Source organism: Rhipicephalus microplus, chromosome X (genome assembly GCF_043290135.1).
Source record: "Rhipicephalus microplus isolate Deutch F79 chromosome X, USDA_Rmic, whole genome shotgun sequence".
Taxonomy (NCBI): Eukaryota; Metazoa; Arthropoda; class Arachnida; order Ixodida; family Ixodidae; genus Rhipicephalus; species Rhipicephalus microplus.
In genome coordinates this window covers 28249060-28274756 of record NC_134710.1, presented here as the reverse complement: position 1 = coordinate 28274756, position 25697 = coordinate 28249060, and the positions used below count along the sequence as shown (strand labels likewise).

The following is a 25697-nucleotide window of genomic DNA, read 5'->3' as shown; positions in this document are numbered from 1 at the left end:
TTTTGTCGCCTGTGTCCCCCTATACCCACCCTGATGCTTGCAGACAGCTGACTCTGAACCTGGCGGCTGATGCATCCTCGGCGAAGAACGTCTTGCTGCGATCCAATGCCTGTTAATTGCGCTTCGACAGCACTGCGTCAACAGATGTCTTGATCATTCGCTAGCAGTGGGACTGCGCAAGCTCGCCTCGCTGTATGCTGTCTTCTGGCCAAGGCTGCAGGTTACCAGAGGGAAAAAACTAAGGACCAGCGTTTGCACGGAAGGTCCCGAGCCAACTGCGTGTGGCATTTGCCGCACGTAATGAAAGTGTCCACACACCGCGTCGTCCGGCGGCGCAACGCAGAGGATGCGCAGAAAAGGAACTTATCTGGCCGTTATTGTTACTTGAGCGCATTCCTCGTCTTGCACGGGATTCGTACGGACGTGCACGCCCGCGTTGCGTCAGGAGAGTACGAAACACCGGAGCAGCGGTGGGACACGAGCTCGACGGTTCCGCTGTCGCTGAGGTTCGTCGCGAAATACCACTTTGCAACAATTTTTTTCAAATGCTATGAATGGAGCACTTGGCGACGGAATGGTCAATAGGAGTTTCGCCTGCTTTTCATTGTACCCTGAAAGTGCGTGCGCAAGTTGTGGTGTGCGGCATCGCATACATACACATACATACATACATACATACATACATACATACATACATACATACATACATACATACATACATACATACATACATACATACATACATACATACATACATGCATGCATGCATGCATGCATGCATACATACATACATACATACATACATACATACATACATACATACATACATACATACATACATACATACATACATACATACATACATACATACATACGTGCGTGCGTGCGTGCGTGCGTGCGTGCGTGCGTGCATGCATGCATGCATGCATGCGTGCATGCATACATACATGCATACATACATGCATATGTACATACATACATGCATATGTACGTACGTACATGCATATGTACGTACGTACATGCATATGTACATGCATATGTACGTACGTACATACATATGTACATACGTACATAGATATACATACACACAGGAACGTACGTCGTGCGACATAATGCTCGGCGTAAGGGATGTCTTCCATTAATCAAGACTGCCCAAGTGGTGTCATTGGGTTTTCTTTTAATGGTTCTCTAGCGTCTTTGTTGACGAAACCCCACTTACTCCTGAAAGATGGTTGAAAAGTGTGAACTCCAGCGGGCGCTGTTGTCACTGGCTGTGATAGATATTGCCCATTGTCTCCACCACCCTCCCCACCCCTATGGAGGACCTTGCGCACGCCTACGTTCATGAGTGTTTTTGCACCCTATTTAGAAATAAATGTACGCCTGTCCACGTAGGAGAGCAGGAAGTAAAAACGATCAGTGTGCTGAAATGATGCAGCTTGGTTAGTCGGACTGCGCTAATATCGCGAAATACGGGACTTTTCGCGTAGAAGATGTTCTCGAAATACCCTTTGTCTGCAGTGAAAAATGCGCGATAGGCACACACCGCGATTGAGATATATTGTTGGCACCGGCATTGCGAGAGGACATGGGTGGTATGCCGCGTGAGGGAGGATGGCGTGAATGTTTTCATTTGTAGATTTATGAAAATTCACCAGGTAGGACAATATTCTAAATGTCTTATCAAGTGAGCTGGCATTCTTGCGCAAGTTAGTCCTTGTGTCTTCATCAATGTCGCTACTACTCATAGTGGTAATGCGTGCTCGTATAGGAGTTGAACTGAAAACACTCGAAGCTTGTTCGTTCTTTACGTATTGTTGGAAACCGCAGTTGCCGTTAACAGGGAGCGAGTTGCACGTTGGGACTGCGGTTACGTAGAAGCCGCTTTTTTTTTTGTCAGTGTTCCTGGGCTTACAACTGTTGTCATCGTGTTGAATTCATCGGCAGTAGAATCGTTAAACAAATAGCTCATCTTCTATACCCTGTAAAATTTGTATTTTGAGACGACTGCATCATCTGGCCACACCGAGTACCGTTTTCCCCCCTCCCCGTTTTGAACAGTTTCGCATGGAACCGTCAGTGCCAACCGCACTTGCTGGCTTCACAGCATGGTGATCCTGAAGGCATGATAGCCTTGTGCCTGGAGCGCGTTCATCTGCACTGTGTCACACACCACTGACATGTCGCAGCAGTCCTGTCCGCAGAATCCCTGCGGCAACCGCAGCCGTATAGTATACGTGTAGGTTCATGACACGCGATGCCACACTGAGGCACGTGTGGGTGTTTTGCTTAGTTTTCAGCGGCCAGCTTGCACGCTCTGTGTGTCCTGTACAGGCGCCCGAGAGGAGCTATTTTTATAAACGCTACTCGTCCTCACAACGGGTGAACCATAGTTCCTGGCGATGCTGAATTTTAGGGGGGCTTTGGGCGGCATGTGTATCTTCTCGGGGGTTGTGTGTCTCTCACTTTTGGCTAACATGACGTACTGGCTACGGCCTGTACTTGCAAGCGTCTATACACTCGTTCCCATGAGAGCCAACGCGAAGCGCCGGAGATCTGCGAAGCCCGTTCATCACTGTGATCGTGTGAAATCGTGCTGAAAAAGGGAGCTGCAAGCGACTTCGAATTAGGGGTACGTCCTGGACAAGCTATTCGTACTGCAAGCTTCTCCCTTGCGGCTGGTAAAATCCAGAGGCGTCATAGTTGAGACCATCACGCCCACAAAGTGTCTCCCTAACCGACAAGAGATAACTTGAACCAGTGGTTCAGCGCCACCGTATCCAGTGAAGTTGGTGATCCGGCAGAGAAATTGCTCCAGCTCTCAGTATAGAAGACTGCATAATCAGTGTGTCTAAAGTTGTGTTTCGTTGACTGTCCGGAGTGTACGGTGCAGTTTCTGCGAGTGTGAGTGGTGTGATGCGCGCGTAATTGTTTCTTGGTGTCTGAAAGTGCCTTATTTCCTTGAGCAACTTGTCTGACATATATATATGTACATATACTTCGCGTCATGTGTGTTCTCCCAGTCATGCCACGAAAGCTGGCGTTATATACATATGTATACACAAGATATATATCCAAGTTTTGTCTTACTAATAGTTCACAATTGCACGCACGCGCACGCTGGAGCCCTTTTGTCGGTTCTGGCTGGTAGTCTTGGTTCCAATGCAAAACGCTAGCCCGCGCTCCCCTACTAGCAATCAAATTCAACGGCTCGGAACCATCCAACACGACTGCCGTGACGTCTATACTGCAGTCGTATACCGCGCGAAATTTGAGTGTATATACGTCGTGTGGAAAGAGAGTGCAGTATATAATGGTATTGTTGGCTCGTTTACAAAGGAAGTTCATGGCACGTGATCAAAATTGTTGCTTTTCCACTCACTCATTAATTGATCTCGCAGTGGCAAGCGTTACCTGGGGCACGTATAGCTGTTTTCATTCCTCGCACTATATACTTTAAGCGTATTCAGAGGCGTCACGCTGCGGTAGTTTTGTTTGGTTTTTTTTTTTGTTCTTTTGGCGCTTGCAGTCACGTTCTGACTTGCTTGTCATCACTGCAGGAATGTGCGCGTGCATTCACCGTTTGTTCATTTAAAATAACTCGCAATAAACTTTCGGAGCACGACACAACCTGCATGCAGGAAATGCGTTAAAACGTACCTAGTAGTCTAAGAAATGCTTTCTGTTTTAACTTAACATTCCGAGTTTCTTCGGAAAAGGGAGGTTACGTAAACTTTTCTTCGCGTTTTTTTTATTTTCCCAAACTTCAGCGTCTTCCTCTCTGACGTGCCGGCCGCTACTAATTCCCTGAAGTATCAGTGTGCATGTGCCACTATCGCGTGGACTGGTCACGCCATTGAAGTCGCCGGATAATGATTTCGGGTCACCAACTCGCAGTACCCGAGGGTGAAGTGAGAGCACCGCACACAGTCGCAATCTACAGTGGCGATACATGCAAGATCGCGTGTACTTAACTCTTTTAGCCCTACACGTGTTATTAGAGTGTTTTAGCAGTGCTTTTCTATCATACGGCAAGTACTCGATATCGTACCATCGTGCTTGGTACGCAACCATTTTTTGTTTGAGAGACCACTCTCATCATCTCTTCATGTTGCCATACGCATCGAGCAACCATAACGCGGCTAAACATTTTCATATCGCGTAGTGCTAAAACTTAAAGGTAAAACCAATGCTTAAACGGTATACGGTATATGTGCACTGCTAAAATCACTCTACTATAACTGTGATGAGCCACCTCATACTAGCGACAAGCACAAGGAAAACTTGCGTCGCTTTCATTTCTCGCTTGTTCCCGTCACTGCCTGAATATAATCGCGACAAAATTCACAGTAAAGGTGTCGCTCGCTTTCGTCTTTGACGCGCACTTGGCTTGAAACAAGTTTGTCTAAGTTTGTCTTTGCGTTATCTTCAATGCTTGTGGTACATATCTCTCGCTGTTTCGCAGTCATAATTAAGGCCGAAGGGTGTCGTGCGTGAAAATTGGGTGCTATTATGACATATTTCTGCTTATAGAGAAATAGAAATTCGCGAATCGCTGCGGACGAACATTTCATTTGGTGCGAGAAAATGGCATTTGTTAGGGTGGCAAATGCCTGCAAGATTACTCAAGCCATGGGCCGTGCTAACTCTCAGTTTGTTGTACGCTGAGCCATGACAAGGACGCCGTCAAATTTTAAAGGATTTCACTTTCCCGGTATGGGGCTCTACATGCAGTGGCCTCGCCACTCTTCTGTTTTTGTGTCCACGCTTTGTTTCACTATTCTTTTTCCCGACCTGGCTGCAAACGCAATTGGTTAGAAATAAGTTGATACACTGGTTCTTTACTGCAGTATACATGCACCTCCTAGGTCTGTATAAAATTATTTGGCGTCCTTTAGTTGATATTGTGCAACATGCACTTTGTAGTATGCCCCTGCAAAGTTAAAACGACAAAATATAGGCCCTTTCTATTGGCTTGACCCAAGGCTGCCAGAGCGGTGGAAACAGACAAAACGAGTAACGGCATGTACGCCATTATTGCAGATGCACACCGTATGCGGTCTGCGTCTGTATGATCTGAATTCGCATTTGCGAAAAAATCGCTGTTGTGCCTAAGCAGTGTAACGCGAACTCTGTCCTCTCGGTCGTATCATCATGGTCTGAACCATCACGTTGGTTCCAGTGGAGAAGGTGTGTGCTGGGATTACGCTGCTACAAATACTTGACCTTTGGAAGTGAGGACAGCTGAAACACCTCATGAACGTCCACACGCTAGTTGTGTCGTTCGTGCCTTTTACGACCCCCCTCCCCACGCCTCCCCCAAACTTTCTTTCCTGTCGTGGCACTAATGTGAAGGCTTTCATTGGCGATGTCCACCGGCATGACACACCTGAATCTCTGGAGGGCACGAGCTAAAACCACCAAACACTCATTGCGCATCCCCTGGAATCGAAATGGGTTTGTCTGCGGGGCTCCAGAAAGCGGCTGTTTATAACTCCAGATGCCATGACCAACGGAAACTACGTTTCCGTGCTTCGTAACATTATTTCTCAGTATTATATTGCGTCAATGGGATAACACTTTTAAAATAAATCAACTAAGCCAAAGGCTTGCTTACTGCCAGCTCTCCTAATAAAAAAGACAATTGGTACTACATTAGTTATTTCATTTTCACCCTAATTGCCTGGAATGTCATTACAGACTGTTAGAAAACAATGCGTAAAGTATATAACCGTACGTTTGAATTATAAGCAATGCGATTTTGTGATTTCTTTGTACTTTTGATGCGTCTTCGTGGTTGATGCAAGTCTTAAGCCCAACCTACAGCTTCATTTTCCTCTTTGCTAATTCTTCTCTTTTTTTTTCAGTTTTCTTTGAAGGTCCTTGTAAGATGCACATTAAGGTCTTTCAAATTCTCGTTAGCTCACATAAAGGCAGACCGTGGCAAAATGTACGCCTCTAGTACATCCCCTAGATTTCATGGGTTACGAACCTCCGAATTCAGAATTCCCTTTGCACACCCTCTAAAAAAATGGAGCATTCGGGGAGTTATTCTCCTACACAACAACATTCGTCATTTGACTTGCTCGCAATTCCTTTCTTGAAAACCCGGCCGCAAACGACACGCGTGTTGTCAGTGTGGCATAGCTTTCTCGACAGGAAAGTGGCCAGTGCCGGATTTTCAAGAAAGGAAACACGAGCAGGTCAAATGACGATTATTGTTTCGTGGCAGAACTACTCCCCAAATATTTCATTTTTTTTCGTAGAGTGCTTGCTTATACTGGTCGTTGCTGTTTCATAAACCATCTTTCTTTTCTCTTTTGTGTCATTCTAAAAAAAGAAAAGCTTGAACACAACGGCCTTGCTTGTGTTATTTTTGTCATTGGTGTTTGGCAATTTCAGCTTACGCTAATTACGATCAATACGACGCATCGCTCCAGGTGCGCGGACTGTTGCGCCGCGTCCAGAGTATACACAGGTGACCACAAATTACGCGTTGTGCTGAACTTTGTTGAAGAAGCGTTGCATATGTGGTCCACACTTGCGGAAGAAGATGTGCAAGATGGCCACTCGTTGACCTCGTTGATAAACTGTGTATAAAGAGAGAAAGAAACCAACACCGTATCCAGTGTTTGATGGTGTATGTTTGTATATGTTCATGCGCGTGGGGAGACCACTGTTTTCTTGGAAGAATTAGAAATATACAGTATTCATGGCTTACACTGGCTTCTGTGCGCCATTTCTCTTCGACGAAGAGTAATGCATCGTTGCTGTTGGTTCAGCGCGAAGCAGCTCAAACAACGCGTTTTTGTGCTTGGCATTGATCCTGAATCACCAACGAGCCCGCGTTTGCACACTTCTAGTGCAGTGTTCGCTTGTGTCTTGTCAAGTGCAACCTGAAGCATATTCCCAGGCATGAAACTGATACATGTGAGTACTTTGGCATATTTACAGCGCTAGAATACGGAAAAGTAACTCACGAGACTCGGAGCTTGGGCTAGTTGGTGCGTATTTGCAAGTTTTTTTCAGCATGCGAGAATAGGAAAAAAGGTACAGCGCTCTTTCTGTCTACCATGTCTCTTTTTTACAGCATTCTTTCACTCTATCATGTCTCTCTTCACAGCGAGAGCTGTTACGAAATCACAACATGGCTCACGCGCGGCTCCAGGGTTGTCCGCCGCCGCCGCTGCCGGTGTTCGTAACCACTATCGTGCGAAATAAGAAGACTCAATAAAACATTAAGGACATCGTGGCATTCGAACCAGGATTCACTGCGTGCCAGCCCAGTATTCTACCACTGAGCCATGCCGGGGCTTGAGACTCGTTCGCAAACTTGCCTTTGGTGTCGGGAAAGGAATCGCGGTAATGTGAGTAATAAAGCGTTTTAGAACAGCAGAGGAAGAACCAGGTGTCACACAACGCGAATTGCGTAACGAGTGGGTCGTCCAATGCTCTAACCCATTACAAAAGCTCGTTCATCACCTATTAACTATGGTGTCTGCCCACTTTAGGCGTAATTCTTCATTGTCGTCAGCTACGGCATGAAACACAAAATTCGCACAGAATTCGTTGCAAGTGTTTAGCGGATACCACACTTCTCCGAAGAATGACGAATGATAGCATAGTGAATGCCGGCCTGCTACACAAAAATTATTTATGACGTAGTGGGTACCCAGCAAGTGTGCTTTTAGCATTTATCCAAAGAGTGTTTGGAAAAGGCTCTGAAAGGCCGCTCTTAGAGTTTTCGCTGTGACTGTGCCGTGCGTTCCGCACAGGCCTGCTGGTTTTTAGGGCCGAAGCTCCTAAAAGCGTGGGTCTGTCCAATCATTGTATGTGCGTGACCACCTACACTTTCGCCTTTGCAAACTGCCCACTACTTCGTCCTTGCAAACATCCCACTATGCCCCATTACCGATCCATCGATCCACCGACCACAAATCCGTTATAATGAAGGAGGAATGAAAGCGACGTGTAGCTGCCACTTACGAATAATAAAATTTCATCTATATACAGTGTTTGTCACGTCTTTTATGATGTAGTGGGTGATATTCGCGTATGGTTCCCGGTTTAGCGATGAAACCTACTAGCGCTTCACTCCACTCATGATCATTCCCTCCGTGGATATGCTGCAATTTTTTTCCTATGTTTGAGTGCTGAAAAAATTTCAAATTGAATACAGAAACACACAGAAAAAAGCATCTGTCCTGTATTTGTTAGGCTGTGTGTTTTCGTTTTCAGTATCATGCATGCATCCCTGCCGCGGAGGTCTAGTGGTATAAGGTACTCGGCTGCTGACCCGCAGGTGGCGGGTTCAAGTCCCGGTTGCGGCGGCTGCATTTCCGATGGAGGTGGAAATGTTGTAGGCCCGTGTGCTCAGATTTGGGTGCATGTTAAAGAACCCCAGGTGGTCGAAATTTCCGGAGACCTCCATTACGGCGTCTCTAATAATCATATGGTGGTTTTGGGACGTTAAACCCCACATATGAATCGATATCAATCAGTATCATGCATGCAAAGTATATTGTGCAGTGTGCACTATACCTTAGGATACGCACCATTTTTCGTCGCGCCAAATCTTCAAAATCATTTTCTCACAATGTCTTCCTTCTTAGGTAAGAAGGAAGACATTGTGGGAAAAGGTCTAACCCCAAAGTACTAACATTTAGTCCTCATATTTGCACCTTATAGAGCAACTGTTAATCCCCACATTTACACCTTACAGGGCAACCGTTAGTCCTCACAACTGCACCTTGCCGGACGATCGGTTGATCCACTCAAATACTCCAATCGGATGAACTTTTTTTGTCCCCAGTTCAAACATTGGTTTTGTTTATTTTCCGCCAGGCCGAATACTTTTTTCGCCTGGTTTTCTGCGCAGTGACCAACAAATTCCGCAGAAAAGAGCACGCGAAAAATAGTTCTCCACCTATGTGTAACTGCTTTCACAGTCACAGCAACAACGAAAGACAAAGTGAGACATCGAAATCTTTTATTTTTCTACATACACATGAAGTTTCCCCATTCTTTTAAGTGAATTCATGGTGAAGTGTTCAAGTCTGGTCTCGTTGTAAAATCTTGTTCACTCCTTGGGGAGCTCCTCCGACGGAAGCGATAGATGACAGGCATTGCAGACGCCAGCGCATGCAGCCTTCTGCCTGTGGTGTTCCCACGACTGCACGTACAATAATATAGTAAAACTAGATAGGCACACGTCACAGAAGATGAGGATGCACGCATATGACAAATACGTGCACGTTAATATAAAAACAAGCGTTAAAATACGACACAAAAATAACTTTACGTTCACATCTCGCAGCACAGTCCTTCTGAAGCTGCTCTGACGAAAGAGATGGTTGACGGGCATCGCAGACGCCAGCACACAGTCTTCAGCACCGTGTGTGCCCACGGCTGCATGTAAAATGGTGAGTCACACGGGACAGAGGATGAATACAAGTGCATATGAGAAATACGTGCAAGGCGAAATGAAAACATATGTGAGATATGACATGCTAATAATTTCACCGTGATGTCACACATCGTCAAAGACTCATTTCGATCCCCGTAGCGCAACAGCTTAGGAGCGGCAGCCGCAGTCACAACTCCGTGAACCACCGTGCCGCTAACAAGTCGGCGAGTCCTAAGCGAGTGACGACGTTCAGCTCGAGCAAGCGAACCCGAGACCAAACACTGCACTGCACGCGGAGTGTCTGCCACCAGCGAACTTCGAACAGGAGAGCGAGCGTATGCTTGGCCGCCGCCACGAACAGCACCGAGCTGGTTTAGAGCTCGCGCCGAAGAAATCAACGGTAATACGGCCCTTTTCCCCAAACTCGAGCGAGTGCAGCGTGCAAACGCGAGTCCGCCGCCGCGGCCAATGGACTGCGCCGAGCTGTTGCGACCGATTGACGGGGAAGCCAACTGTAATGGCGACCAATTTTCAGTGAGTTCCGACGCTAGCGAAAGCCCCGCCAGCCCATGCTGGTGCACTTACAGCGCGCGACATACTACAACCAAGCTCATTACGAGAACCCGCAACGTGTTCTCGACGACTCCCAACACAACGACGAGGTCTCAGCCCAATATCGTCAGCACGGAGCGCATCGCGGCGGCGAAGACAGGCGATCACTCGATGAGCGAGCGTACGGGAGGCCGACGGCAATGGAGGCCAATTTTCAGGTGGTCGAAAAGCACAGGCGAACTGCAGACGCCGAAGCTGACCTTCGCGATGCATTTCAGGCAAGGTTCCTTTTGGCGTTGCATAAGTTTGTTGCCAGACTTTAGGGTGGTTGTTGCCAGACCGCCGCTAAACTTGGCGGAAAAGTTTTCTTTTGTAGTTGTGGCTTTTCCGTAAGAGTTTGGTGCTATCCGCGATGCATTTCTTGGCTGAAAATTTTTCTCCTGTAGTTGTGGCTTCTTCGTAAGAGTTTAGTGCTATCTGCGGTGCATTTCGCGAGTGCATGAGCGATGCTGGCCGTTTTTATTAACGGAATGAACCGAGCCTAGCAGAAGTCGCGCGTGGTGCTGCTGTGCAATTAAGAGGCCGTTTTAATTCCGTTTTAATTAACGGAATGAACCGCGCATTACAGAATTCGTTTTATTGACGGAATGAACCATGCCTAGCAGAAGTCGAGCGCGGCGCTGCTGCGCAATTAAGAGGCTGTTTTAATTAACGGAATGAACCGCGCCTAGCAGAAGTCGAGCGCGGCGCTGCTGTGCAATTAAGAAGCCAATTTAATTAATGGAATGAACCGCGCCTAGCAGAAGTCAAGCGCGGCACTGCTGCGCAATTAAGAGGCCGTTTTAATTAACGGAATGAACCGCGCATTACAGAATTCGTTTTAATTAACGGAATAAACCGAGCCTAGCAGAAATCTAGGCGCGTTCTCTTGCTGTGTGCGCAGCTGTGCGATTAAGATATCGCGTCTCAGTGTTAGGAATGACGGGGACAACTCAATAGAGTCGCAGAAGGTGATGCGCTGCCCCCTCCCCCCTTACTTTTTTTTTCTCTCTCAGCTGATCGTGTCGCGTCGACCACGCGCTACGACGGGGGACGCTACGCTTCCCCTAGCTGTGTCAGCACAAGACATATCGTTCGGACTCGTATATACATGTGATGAATAAGAGTTCCAAGGCTGATTAATCAGTGTACGTCGGATATGCTACAGCTATGTACGCCTGGAAGGCTGCTTTATCGAAGCAGATGGTGCGAATTAGGCGCGACTTGCGCGTACCTGTAAATGGGACCCGGCCGACGAGCCACCGTCGCTTACAGGGCCCCACCCACAATAAGCACAAACTACCAAAATTCCGAATAATGATTGTGTATTGTTTCTTAGCTCAAGAGCTTAGTATGCAACAATAAGAATAAAATAACATAATAAACATAATAATGACAATAATAATAATACAACATAATGACAACATAAACATAAGAATAAAATAACAATATGTCTCACTACGCGCTCATCACAATTAAACTGGATACCGGTGAGCAATTACCTCCATTAATCGAAGAAAAGGGTCTTTCACGTTGGGACGTGCGTTAATTGATCTCCACCAAAGCCAGGCGAGGTGAGACGGCATAAGTGAGGTAGTCGTCTTGTTGCTGTTGCGAACGAGACGGCGCTTGGCCTTTTGCCATGCACTTTCAATCCTTTGCGTGTTGGCGCCTGTCGTAGGATCAACGAAGTTGACACTGTGGTTCACGGTGTGCCAGTCCAAGTTTAGTGGTGTTCCGTTGGCATCCACAAGTCTGGGTATGCACTGGTACGCGGCCCACTCGTCGCTGTACACCGTCGTCCCGGGAAGAATGTGCTGCCGGTCGAAGCGATGGCGCAGGCGACAGTCCGATTTCACGAAGGAAGGCCTCTTCCGCGGCAGGGTACCTTATGATGTCGGCGATTTCGACAATGCTGGGGTCTATCCGAGGCGTGGCCATGACGAGACACTTCCTGAACTGGTAACAGTGTAGCTTGCATGGCTAACGTTACGGCATTTTATAAGGGTCATGAGGTGAAAGGGGGATAGAGCGCTCTAATCTTGACAGGGCGCCTACGTGATGCAGCATCAGCGGGGAAAAAGGGGGTGGGTCACGGCGCCGACGTGGCGTGAGCATCTGCGGAGAAAGAGTGGATGGGCCACGGCCCTAACGCCCCGCGAGCACCTGTGGAGAAAGACAGGATGGGCAAAGACGCCTGGAATAAAAAAAACATAAAAAAACTTTTTGGACCTCTAACGTTGGTTGACATGGCGCTGACCCGACGCGACGCGAGTGTCTGCGGAGAAAGAGGGGGTGGGTCACGGCGCTGACGCGACGCGAGCATATGTGTGAAAATACGGGATAGGCGAAGACGCCTCGAATCGTACGACACCTAGGTCACGTACTCCACTTCGGTGCCCCTCCTTCTCCACAGCAACGGTGACTTGAGTGGGAGTGCGAACGACGTTACGTGATGCTACGTGATGTGACCCACGTATCACGTAAACAGTACACCACCCAGGGCACGTACTCCACCTCGGTGCATTGGGCGTCGAGACATGGTCAAACTTGCGCACGTAAACCTCTTAAATTTCCTTATTTGGTGCTCCCTATCTCGGTCGCAATCCGTAACCTTTAGAATCGTGATTTTTATGAAATGCCGTAACGTTAGTTGTGCAAAGTACTTTGTCACCATTTCAGGAGCCGTCGCGTTATAGGACTGTCGAAGACGCCATCACTTCGAGCGGCAGTTCGACCTGCAGACAGTCGGGAACAGCGCAGAAGCAGCCGCCGACATCCGAGTGATGGGGAATTCGCAAGGACCTCGGCTTAATTACGGTGACCCACTATGCAGTAAGTCGTCACGTACAATCGCCCCGGCAAAAAAAATTGCCCGCAGCTTCCCTCGGGGGAACACTGAGGAGGATGCGGAGCATATAATTGGTTAATGGGGTGTTAAAGTGCGACTTACTTGGGTCGATGGCTAAATTGGTTAACGTGGTTGTGAAATGGGGTGTTCAATTGCGACTTGGGTCGATGGCTAAATTGGTTAACGTGGTTGTAGAAGGGGGTGTTAAATGAGTGAACACGTACACACGTATGCGAAAGGGCGGCGCTGGTTGAAGGGACGTCGATCATTGTGTTTGTGGATTCGTTGGAATTCATTTCACCGCGACCTTGGACGTCGACGCGCCGTACAAACCAACCGACGAGCGGCAACTGAGCGAGCGAGCGAGCGCCGACCTTGAGTATATATACAGCGCGACGGCGCATGCGCTGTCAGCTGTCGAATGTTCTCGAAGGAGAAGCGCGCGCGGCACAGATGGTGGGCGACGGCGCGACGGCGCATGCGCGCGCGTCAGCTGTCGAATGTTCGAGAAGCGGTGCGGACGGCGCGGACGACGCACTACAAGGCGCGAGTATAAGATGCTTCCGCATCTAAAACTAGCAGACCCACACTTCAGGTACAATGGTTGCAGGAAACAGCTAGCTGTCCCAGCTCCGCGGGACACTCACGATGCAGGGTAGACAGAAGCAAGGCTCCTTTTTTTGCCTCTCGAGACGTACTTGGTCGTTGCACGTCTCCACGTGAAAGAGCCTTTCCTTCGATTAATGGAGGTGATCGCTCGCCGACATACCGTTTAGGGATCCCTGCCATATCGTGAGTCATGAGCGTGTAGTGAGACATATTATGCCATTTTATTCTTATGTACCCACCCTATTGTTTTATACTGCGCTCTTGAGCTGAGAGACAATTTGTGCTTTTTGTGAGTGGGGCCCTGTAAGCGACGGCGGCTCGTCGGCCGGGTCCCATTTACAGGTACGCGCAAGTCGCGCTTAATTCGCTCCATCTGCTTCGATAAAGCAGCCTTCCAGGCGTACATAGCTGTAGCATATCCGACGTACACCGATTAACCAGCCTTGGAACGCTTATTCATCACATGTATATACGAGTCCGAACGATATGTCTTGTGCTGACACAGCTAGGGGAAGCGTAGCGTCCCCCGTCGTAGCGCGCGGTCGACGCGACACGATCAGCTGAGAGAGACAAAAAAAAAAGAAAAGTAAGGGGGGAGGGGGGGCAGCGCATCACCTCCTGCGACTCTATTCAGTTTTCCCCGTAATCCCTAATACTGAGACGCGATATCTTAATCGCACAGCTGCGCACACAGCAAGAGAACGCGCCTCGACTTCTGTAATGGGCGGTTCATTCCGTTAATTAAAACGGCCTCTTAATTGCGCAGCAGCGCCGCGCTCGACTTCTGCTAGGTGCGGTTCATTCCGTAAATTAGACGAATTCTGTAATGCGCGGTTTATTCCGTTAATTAAAACAACCTCTTAATTGCGCAGCAGCGCCGCGCTTGACTTCTGCTAGGCGCGGTTCATTCCGTTAATTAAAACGTAATTAGAACGGCCTCTTAATTGCACGGCAGCACCACGCTCGACTTCTGCTAGGCTCGGTTCATTACGTTAATTAAAACGGCCAGCGTTGCTCATGCACTCGCGAAATGCACCGCGGATAGCACCAAACTCTTACGGAAAAGACGGAAAAGCCACAACTACAAGAGAAAAATTTTCAGCCAAAAAATGCGCCGCGGATAGCACCAAATTTTTACGGAGAAGCCACAACTACAAGAGAAAAATTTTCAGCCAAGAATTGCACCGCGGAAAGCACCAAACTCTTACGGAGAAGCAACAACTACAGGAGAAAAGTTTTCAGCCAAAAAATGCACCGCGGATAGCACCAAATTCTTACGGAAAAGCCACAGCTACAGAAAAAAAATTTTTGCCAAATTTAGCGGCAGTTTGGCAACAACCACCCTTTCAGTCTGGCAACCACTTATGCAACGCCAGAAGAACCTTGCCCGTAGTTCTTAGATGGTCGAATCTAGGCGGCCGTGGTCGAGCACTCCGAGCGCACCGCTGCGCAACCACCGCCGGCAAAATACGGAAAAAGACTGAGCCAGCAGAGGGGGAGAAGGACATGTGTTCTGTGGAGAAGGAGGGCGGTCACCTTGGCAACGCTTTTCGCGCTGCCTGCAATGTCCGGGCGGCTCATCCATAGTGGAGACTAAGTGGTTTCGCGCCGCACGCTTCCCTCTGTGGTTGCTCCTCAACGGTCTATCCGTTCCTCGCGTACGCCTATTGGGCTCCGTTACTTCTTTTGTCAGGTAATTTTGCCTTAGAGTGTACGGACCATGCTGCTGATTCTTCGGGGCTTGACGGCCTCCTGACCGTCATTTCAATCGAGCTGGAGAGCTTGGAAAAGAGTGATTACAAAGATAGCAGCAGACCAGACAGCGGTGGTCAACATTCTTCAAACCAACCAGCCCGAAGTAGCAGCTGGGACCACCCGGTTCTGCTAACAAACTCCTCTAGAGATTTCAAAGGCGAAAGAAATATTTGTGTGTTCTGCACATCGAAGCAGCACTCCATGGAAGAGTGTCCTACCGGCATGTCCTTGACAAAGAAGAAAGAAGTGCTGTCGGGTATTAAATGGTGCTTCCGATGTGCCACGAAAAGCCACAGGGCACGCGACTGTGAGCGGAGAATCTCGTGCTAGAAGTGAAAAGGCCGCCATACCTCGACTATGTGTGACCCAGAAATAATTACTAAGAACAAAAGCACAAAGAAGTCGGAACCAAGGAAGGCATCAACGGTTGATGGTCGAGAAGAAGCAAGCTTCTCTGGCTATACCATACCGAGTGAAATTCCTGAACGCTATGATACGAGTGTGTTTATACAGACGGCGTCCACTCTTTCGAAGGAGAAGACCCACGCGATGACTGCGTTATGCGATAGCTGCAAGCGGCTCATCCAGGAGAAGGACGCTGCACAACGTCAAGTTGTAGAACTTCGGAGCGACGTAAAGCAGGCAGCATCACTGGACACCAAGATGACCGAGTTGCGAGAGAAGTTGCGTGAGGAGCAAATGCACTGTGAACGTCAACAGAGTGACAATGCGACCAGGCTGAACAAACTAGAATATCTGCTTTCTGAGGAGCGACAACATCGTAAAAACTTGGAGCATAAATTTGAAGAAGTAATGAGGAAAGCTGCTCAAGAAGTTTTGGTTATGACGTACGATGCAAAAGTACAGGAACTGACTAGATAATTGTACGATGTGCGGAGGCTGCTGCTTGCAGCGGAAAAGAAATCACGGCATGCAACCCTTTTAGTACCCAAGATTCAACAGACATTGGTTGAGGAGATGCACCAGACTGAAATTGGGGAAGAAAGCAAGCCGCCAGGGCATATAAAGAGATCCATGAATAAGGAGACGACTACATGTGAGGCACAACTGCCTAAGCTGGAAAGCCACCAACCAGAATCACCCGAGAAAGAAAGAACCAATGAGCGATTGAGCATACAAGGCGTATCTGCTATGCAGTAGCTGCGGGGTTATCTCTTCCAGCTCGCCAAAGACGCATGCCATGATTATACCACGAGCATCGGTGACAAAGCAACAGAACTCTCTCACCAGAATGGCATCTTAGACAGCAAGACCTTGCGGGACATTTTTGGGAAAAGCCGCCTGCACGCTGAAATGTCGAAGCAACAAATTGAGAGGCCCGTTGACATGATCGCCAACTGCCGCAAGCTGGCGGCGAAAGAGATCCTTGGTCTGCATACCAAGTGGAGACAGAAGCTCGACAAAACGAAGAATCAGTTTGAAGAATAGACGGCTCATGGTGACAAGACAGTGAGCATTGGCGATTGTGGAATATCTCAGAGAACATTCAGTTAAGTAGCTCAGGTGGTGACGTCTGTTTTTTTTTTCACAGCGAGACAACACAATGTGCTATCGTAACAATGCCTGCCCGGAAGTTGTAACACCTAAAACTGCGCGACCAACTTCACTGCGTGGCCGGGAATGTTAATTCTGTCGCGAGTGCCGGCGGACCACCAGACGAAGAGGAAGGACGAACAAGTGCGAGAGAATAAACTGGGTCCTCCAACTATTGGCAGGGTCCTCTAAGTCTCATACCTGTAAATAAAGTATCTTACTACCTCGACGGATTCAATTACTTCTAAGGCTGCTCCTCGCCATAATCTCCCAAAGGGGAGAGGGAGGAGTAATATTTGCTAAGACGGTGCGGAAGCTGGTATGCAAAACTTTGCAGTAAACACAAGCATCGCACCACATCATAACTTAAACAAACACTTTTTTGAAATATGCGTCCGAGTCGACGACTGTGGCAGAAGCAAAAAACAAGTTGAAGGATTGGGAAACGTCAGGTGGCTGAGGCGCCACAAAGGGGGAAAACATCACAAGGTTTAAGGTGGGTCTGCCGCCACCATATAGTTCTACAAGACGGATACCATGATATAGAGCCGTGGTCACGCGAAGAATACAGAAAAACTTCGGAGTAACACAGTATATAAGGAAAGAATTATAGCAGGTACGTTGCTTACAAATGCACCATGCTTGTAATCAGCCATGCCTTTTTAGATTGCTTATTGCTAAGTTCGAGGGTCTGACTTGCAAAAAAACGCGCCTCGACGAGAATGTGCTTTATATCCGGAAAAAGGCGCAATTTTATTCTCATCCCATTCCGTTGAACATGCGCCTAATTCCATTCCATTCCTCCAAGCTTTGTCGTCATTCCATTCCCATTACATTATGGGGTCGCGAAAATATGGAGTGATTCCTGATTCATTTCCATTCCGGAGTGGCAAATCTGCAACACTGGCTTCGATTTAGGTGCACGTCAAGGAACACCGGCCATGAGGTCGAATTTTTGGAAGCACTCCTCAATGGCGTCTCCCATAATTATATGGGCATTAAACCCCCCAAAATTAATAATCCGAACGCCAATCTACCAACCGGCAGTAAAATCTGTCTAGCAGAGATATCACAGGACCGAACTGCCATGCGCGCCATATTTAAAAATGCGTGCGCACGCATCTAGTTTCGATTCACTACACGCAATAATTTCCTTCTCCCATGACTATACGTTAATGTGCGCATGATGAAACGAAGAACGCAATGCTAGGCCGAGCAGGTCATGCAAGCGAGATAAGCGACACGCATCTCAAACAACAAATGAACTTTAATTTCCCTTCAACGGCACGAAGCAAAGTCACGTGGTTCCTCGTGCTTGCGCTGTTGGCATTCGCACGCAGAAGTGCCTTTTTACCGCGCTACAGTACCCCCCCCCCTCCCCTAGAAAATGGGTCGACACCACGTTGTGATTCATAATTCGCACCGGAGGTTGTGTGCGTGGTCCACTCCGCGTGAACATTTCGACGAATCGGTGGGCTGGTGCCGTTGTCAGACAGGAAGGAGACGCGGCGCCGGGGTGCTTTGTCCCAGAGTCTCACGTAACTTATCAACCCATCATCATCCGTACGTCTGTCCCGGCCGCGATTTTACAAAGGCGAGCGGACAGACCACCCCACAATGCACTGCGCCAGGCGGCCTCGCGAGGGCTCTCGGAAGCTGCGCGCTCATTGGTTTGTGCTTAATTTCGTCAGCAAACACGGCTGCACACATGACGATGTTGCAGGGTTCGTGCGTCGGGCGTGGGCACAGCTGACGCAGACGCCACGGCGAAAGCAAAAACAAAGATGGCGCTTGCACGCCTACTGAAGACGGCGCTATCGAGTAGTTGGTGCTACCAAGGTGCCACAGAAGCGCTGTGCGCACGCCTGTGTCGACGCTGCCGAAAGACTCGTCGCTCCGTTTGCAACGATCGCCGAAAGCATCGAAGTCGGCGCAGATAGGCAGTGAAAAAATGGAAGATGACGGTGTAAGGAGTTCCTGTGCGGACTAGATAACAATAATCGTAACTCGGTAAGCCTTTGTTGCAGCTCAAAGAGCCGGTGTCGCAGCACTTGAGTGCCAAAAAAAAAAAAAACTCTAGCGCCCCTAAAAATGTGAACATGTGGTGTTGGATTCCATTTAAAGGTGAATTTCAAGCTACTTTCGAGCTCGCTGTAGTTAAGCAAATCTTGGTCAGTGACAGTGCCAATGATGGTGTTTGCCAAGGATTGTCCCCATATTCTGGCTGACGAGTACACGTAATGACGAGTACACGAACAGTTGTGGAAAGCCGGTACTGGAATGTTCATACTTATGACTGTGAAAGCGCGTCGAAGAACAAAGGCAGTTCAGATTCAGATGCGAAGGGAGGGGGCTAGGAATAGGGACGGGCATGGTAGAAGCGCTTCTATTCGATCTGTATGCATGGAAGACATTGCTGTGCAGGCTGATGAGGTGGAGCTAGCTGTTGAGGGCTTATTTAAATGAAAAAGGTCAGTTCAAAAACAAGAACGCCAGGCCTGCACAGAAGGCGCAGAACAGTCACAGCGAAAGCTAGAAGAACGGCCTTTCAGAGCATTTTCTAAACACTCCCTGGGTAACTGCTGCAAGCACACTTGGTTAGCACCCATTACGGCATTAATAACAATTTCTTGGTAGTAGGCCGGCATTCGCTATGCTATTTTTCGTCATTCTTCTGAGAAGCGTGGTATCCGCTAAACACTTGCAAATCATTTTGTGCCAATTGTTGATGCAGTGTGCCCATTGGGCTAATAAGGATGATTAATTAAGACCTAACCGTCTGCACGCGACTTACTCGCGACAGTGATGAGCGACAAGATTTGCTGTCGCGAAGGCCCATCCTTCGCCGCAGCTTGTCGCGTGCCTCATTTCTGGAAAAATAGACAAGATCGCTTGTCACCCGGAAGCCAGCTTGGCGATATCCATCAACATGACTGCGCCCTGTTCCTCGCTTAGTTTGCGATTTGCTCTCAATGCTTGTTATCTGCGCGTGCTTCGAAGAATGCAAGGTATCGACTACACTTTTTAAATTCTCATCTCACGCGAAGAATGAGCGAGTGGCCGTGTTTTGTCGTAATATCGTTATCGAAGCTTTGTTTTGATGTCTCGATGGTAGCTTGTTGCTACAATGCAAAAACGTCGTGCGAAGTGCGTCGCAGCCATTGTACCATACGCTTCTGTGCAGCCTGTCGTGGTTACACTAGAGATTGCGAAAAAAGAAGGTCTTGGAATTCTTTCGTGGCTTCCTTATGTCACACAAGACAGTAATAAACTTGACACGTTGTCATCGACCGACTTTTAAACTTCTATTCACAATCTGTTGTTATGCACGCGATAGTTTCCATTCAAGCAACAATGACACTTAGTCGCCCACATGCGGTTGCAGACGTCGTGACGCGACAATGCGAAGGAGCAAGTTTGTCGCTGTTGCTAGGAAATCGCGTGCATGTGGTTAGGGCTTTATGTCTGAAGTGGGTATGCGCCACAGTTAATAGTTGATCAAGAACAAGTGTTTGCAATGGGTTGGAGCATTGGACCACCCACTCGTTACGCTATTCGCATTGTGCGACGCCTGGTTGTTCTGCTGTTCTAAAGTGCTTTATTAGTCATAGCAACGCCATTCTTTTTCCGAGATCAAGCCTGCCTAAGGCAACTTTGCGAACAAGTCCGAAGCACCAGCGAGGCTCAGCGGTAGAATACTGGGTTCGCTCGCAGCGAACCCGGCTTCGAGTCCCACTGTGTCTTTGGTACTAGGTTTTTCTTTTTTTTTTTGCGATAGCAACTATATGAACACTCTCGACTGGATTTTGACGGCACCGTTGGCATCGACGTCACTGTCACTCAGCGTATATGCATACGTATCTATACCTATTCTTGAAAACGCAAGGATGAATGAATGAATGAACTTTATTTATAAAGTCTGGCTGTTTTCACCGGGCGAAGTGGGGGAAGAGGGGATTAACCCCTGTCCCTTCCCACTCTGCGTCGATTATGATGGCGGTGCCTGAGGTGACCGATCGAAGTCCTTGGGCCCGGGCGGCATCTTGCGGGACGGCCCAAAGCTGGTCGGCCAGCTCGTCACTGGTGAGTGCCGCCTCATCCCAGCGGAAGCGCAGCTGACGCCGCCGATCAGCAACAGTGACCGAAGCCGCGGCGGAGGCCGGCCCCTGCCCGAGGAACATATACTGGAAAAACATTTGTTTGAACAGGCCCAACGGTATTATCAGTAGCAAAAAAGTGCGTTTTTCTCAGTTTCATTTAAAGTGGATTCGGCTCTTTAAAAAAAAAAACAAAAGACCTCAGACGCCGTTCATTGCTGAATAGGTGGACGGAGCTCACCGAATGTTACTATTACTTGAGATATAAACGCAATCTACCACTGAAAGGGATGTTCAAGCAGTGGTGGTTAGTGAGCGCCAATTGCGCCAACTGAAAATTACTGCGCCATACTGCTCCGAAAGGGTCGTTTTGTCTACTTTGCGCCTTTGCTGCGTCACAAGGTGGTTTTGGAACCGAGAGTATTGTTGACGTACAGCAGGCATCGTGAGCTGATATCACGTGATCGTTGCCATCTTGTGTTTGTGTGCTACTCACAGTTACGCTGCTGCAAAAGCACGGAATAGGCTGATCAGTTATTCCGACTTCCGCGCGATTGCGGCGGTCTTTTTTTATAACCATGCATTGACAAAAAACGAAGGCGTTATGGTGACTACCGAAAGGCGCACCAGGATGACTTATGGCTGACAAAAAGCCTGCTGCACGCTTTAAATAGTTGGCGACTACCTGAGAACGCTGAGGCGCCGATCACTACCGCCTCAATCGTTGCGCGGGACCGTCGTGTTCAGCGGGCACCGCTTTGCAGAAACGAAAGCAGCTCCCTGTTGCGCAGTTGAGCGTTTTGAATCGCGGGCACCGCGCATGCTTTCGTGAGGCAACAGCCCAAACGCGCCTCCGTCCGCTGCCAGGACCGCTTGAGCATCGCTTGCTTGCAGAAAGCTGGCATCGTCGCGGTAACGCAACAGGCTTTTCGCTGCATATGTCTGAGCACAGCCTGAAGCGGAGTGGGCGCAAGCGGCTCGTACGTCAGGTAGGCGAAGAGCTGCACGCAACTAGCCAATAGACGATCGGCCGCCTGAAACCGTACCGCTTCTTCGAACAGAAAAAACAAAGTCAGTTCATGCTAAGTAAAAGACTGCGGTACACATTTATCGCGGACAGCCGATTATGTGCGTGTCGTCGCTATGCCAGTTGCTGCGTATCCCGGACCCCGCAGTAGTTTCGAAATGCTCTTCGGTGTGGCCCCCGCCTGCCATCGGACAGTCGTGCGAGAATGCCTGTCATGTCTGTAGATTGGCATAAAGAAATAAATGTCTTCGCCGTAGGCACTTTAGGCAATATTAGCTGTGGCACTATATTTATTCCTTGTTTAGCGGTGATGGTGCACGTATAGAAACTCAAATTGGCACTTTGCCCTAGGCATGTGCAAGGTGCGGGGGAAGGGGGGCTGCAAAGCCGCCCTCGTACATTGGCATGATAGGGAGGGAGTGCTGCAACGAACATTCCCCCTCCCCCTCCGAAAAGAAACAATGCGCACGCTTGTGATAAGCGAAACTCGTATTAAGTCTTATCAAATGCCTCATGGCCCAAAATATACAGATATAAAGGTGTGTATTATGTACAATGTCAATTTTTATGAAAGGGAACAGGGCGACGTGTGGCCTGCGAGCTTCGGCGGCTGCTGGCAGCGCTTTCAAGCGGGAGCGTTAGCAACAACAGTCTCTTTTCACGTCATCTCGCGGCGATCAAAAGCAACAATTCGTGGCTGATATGGAACCAGCGGCAAGATTACGACCCCCACCACGCCGTGGTGTTCTAGTTAGTAGCTAAGGTACTCGGCTGGTGACCCGCAGGTGGTCGCGGGTCACCAGCCGCGTGTCGTTTGTATATATATATATATAGGGCTGTGCTGACCCGTGACCTGCGGGTCAGCAGTCGACTAGAACACCACGGCGTGGCTGGGATCGTAATCTTGCCGCTGGTTCCATATCAGCCACGAATTGTTGCTTTGGCAAGTTGCTGTGGAATTGTTGCTGTGGAATTGTTGCTGTGGCAAGTTGTCTTTTCACCCACTTTTCTTCACATTCATTACAATTTGGTCCAACAACTTCCCCTACACTTTCCTTGGTATTATTGTCTGTTAGATCTCATTAATATTGTGTCAAAACACGGAAAATCAAGCTTTTAAGTCTATACTTCTTTCCCTTATATATATACTAATATGCTTTCGTAGGGAGCATATACAGTAACTCTAGGTAGGGCTGCTCACATCACAGTGCTTCATGCTTTTCCACGGAAACACGATAGACGTGTGACCCTCTCCAATATCATACGTCTGTCAGATTTGTTCCTTCATGCTTCTTCTTTGTGGCTGGAAATAATTCCGTCGCGACCTCACAGTGCTAGTTCTGCAGCGGCGTGACCGTGACGCGTCCTTATTGGTTGCCTGCATAGCCCCACGAACGGCGACACACTATCTGAAAACAGCATATCACTTACAGAGTCAGCGTGACCGCACACATTGTGATTACGAGGAATGCAAGACGCCGCCCCACGTATGTGTACACAAATGATCAAAAAATAACTTTATAATATTCCCGTCGTGAGGCACTGCACGAAGAGCTCTTTTCCCCATGACCGCAAAGCACAGGCGAAGACTAGGTGATGGGCGAGAGTAGGAATGGGGTTCACTCGCTCGCTGAATTTCGTGCCGACCGGTTGTGCCCCCCGCGACCTCCAACGACAGCGCAGCTCTGGCCGACTGGGCTCCCCCTACGCCATCTCCTGACGCCGACACGAGCTCTCGCCGAGTGGTGCCCCATTCGCGAGTTTACAAAGGCAACGCCTCCTCGATTTCCCGTGCCTGCCGGATTATCGGCGGTCACTTGGGAAGCGGCGGTCGTCGGAACTACGGTGGTGGCGCCAATCAAATTGGGGTGTCTTTAACATAGAATTTCTTAATGTTCATTTTGAGAAACTCTAGGGTCTTTAAATAGGTTTTTACGTTTTTGGAGCTTATATGCAACAAAAATAACGTTAAAAGTTTTAAAAAGACGTAAACGTAATTAATATAACCTTATGTAAGTGACGTCGTCATTCAAGGAGCAACTTTTTTAATACAAGGCATCCTCTGAAATTAGTAGCAAACGCCAAAATTGCAGATCTCAAAGGCCAAGTACAAAGACCCTCATCCTTACGTAGGCAGCGCTGCCATAGATGACCGGCGTTTCGCGCTCAACCGGCAGCCACGGGAAATCTAGGAGGCATTGACAAGGGCGAGCGGATAGACCCCCCCCACCCCCCCACCCCCACAATGCACTGCGCCAGGCGCTCTTAGAAGGCTCCCGGAAGCTGCGCGCTCATTGGTTCGTGCGTGATGTCGTCAGCAAACATGGCTGCGCCCAAGACGAGGCTGCAGGGTTCGTGTGTCGGGCGGGGGCACAGCTGATGAAGACACCGCGACCAAAGCGAGATCAAAGTTGACGCTCGCACGCAAACTGGCAAACCGCCTACGATGAATGGGAAGACGGCGCTATCAATTAGTTGGTGCTACCAAGGTGCTGTAGAAACGCTGTGCGCACGCCTATGTCGACGCTGCCGCAAGATTCGTCGCTCCGTTTGCTACGATCGCCGAAAGCATCGAAGTCGGCGCAGATATGCAGTGAAAAATAGATGATGACGGTTTGAAGAGTTCATGTGCGGACTATATAACAATAATCGTAACTCGATAAGCATTTGTTGCAGCTCAAAGAGCCGGTGTCGGAGCACTTGAGTGCCTACGTCGCGCACGTCACTCGATCGCTCAGCTTGCACTCACTCTGGCATATCTTAGGCTACTCGTAGTGAATACTGATTACTACTGCTAGTGAATACTACTCTTAGTGAATACTGATTATGATACTACTCGTAGTGAATACAATACTACTCGTAGTGAATACTGATTATGATAGCGATGCCAAATGAGAAGCACGAATATCTGTAGCAGCTTCTCGATAGACCTGCAAACGAATGTCTTTGTAGTGTCACTCTATCAACACGCCATGCAATTCCGTTCACATGAGGAGCGAGAGGCCGCGCTATTATTAGAAGAGAAGGACGTGGGTGACAGCGTATTCCCTCTAGGCCTATTACACTTCGAAATGTATACTGTATGCTGTGCATGTAAAGAACCCGCCTCAAGACAGCGTTTTTTTTTTTTCACTTCACCGCGAGGCACGCATGTGGAGCGGTGAAGCGTTGACAGCATGAACACTGTCGTACTACAGACGCGCGCAAGCAAGTGGTTTGCGAGTAGTAAATTTCAAAAGCGAATTCAATATGAATCAAATAACGGTATAACCAAGTATAACGCTTAAATTAACCTTATACTCTTCCGATAGTTTTCAAATAGAAAGGAAACCTTTTTAAAAATAATCTTAGAACTCCACAACAGTTTATTTGAAATAAATATTCACGAGCTGTCACCAAATGATACTACAATTATGAAAACTGTGATAAGCTTGTATACAGCAGCAATCAGAGCCTTCGAAATTCTTTTCAACTGTATGTCAAAATACCTCAGCAACTCCATTATTCAAGTTGAAACCCTGTTGCCAGCTTTTAAGTAAAATTTCGGCATAAAATCTAAACAATTTTGAACCGAACACCATGCATTCAGCTAAACATTTATTGGAACAGGCAAAACTCTCACAACATATACACTGGCACAGAGAGCATGTAAAAATCAAGTGTTGAAATCTGTATCTGTAAGAACAATTTACGTGAACAAACGACTTACTGGCATGTGTTTTTATTCGTGAAGCTAAATCCAGTCATAGTCCCTAATTTCAATGATGAAAACAGGAAAGGATTAATGCGATGCAGTTCCACTACAGT

The 25697-nt window shown here is 48.3% G+C and overlaps 2 protein-coding genes across 3 annotated transcripts in view; both read left to right on the top strand.

Moving 5' to 3' along the window:
• Positions 1–6720, top strand: part of LOC119176597 (cell adhesion molecule Dscam1-like) — a 716521-nt gene extending 709801 nt beyond the window's left edge. For both annotated transcript variants that reach the window (XM_075876101.1, XM_075876100.1), the window contains one exon: positions 44–6720. In XM_075876101.1, coding sequence (XP_075732216.1) covers position 44 — 1 coding nt within the window. In that variant the 3' untranslated portion in view covers positions 45–6720. The remainder of the gene's footprint in view (positions 1–43) is intronic.
• A 9041-nt stretch (positions 6721–15761) lies between these two features.
• On the top strand, positions 15762–25054 carry LOC142775021 (uncharacterized). The gene is made up of 4 exons (XM_075876307.1): positions 15762–16022; positions 16464–16602; positions 21788–21852; positions 24887–25054. The coding sequence occupies exons 1-4, from the start codon at positions 15762–15764 to the stop codon at positions 25052–25054; spliced, it is 633 nt and encodes a 210-aa protein (XP_075732422.1).
• The last annotated feature ends 643 nt before the right edge of the window (positions 25055–25697 follow it).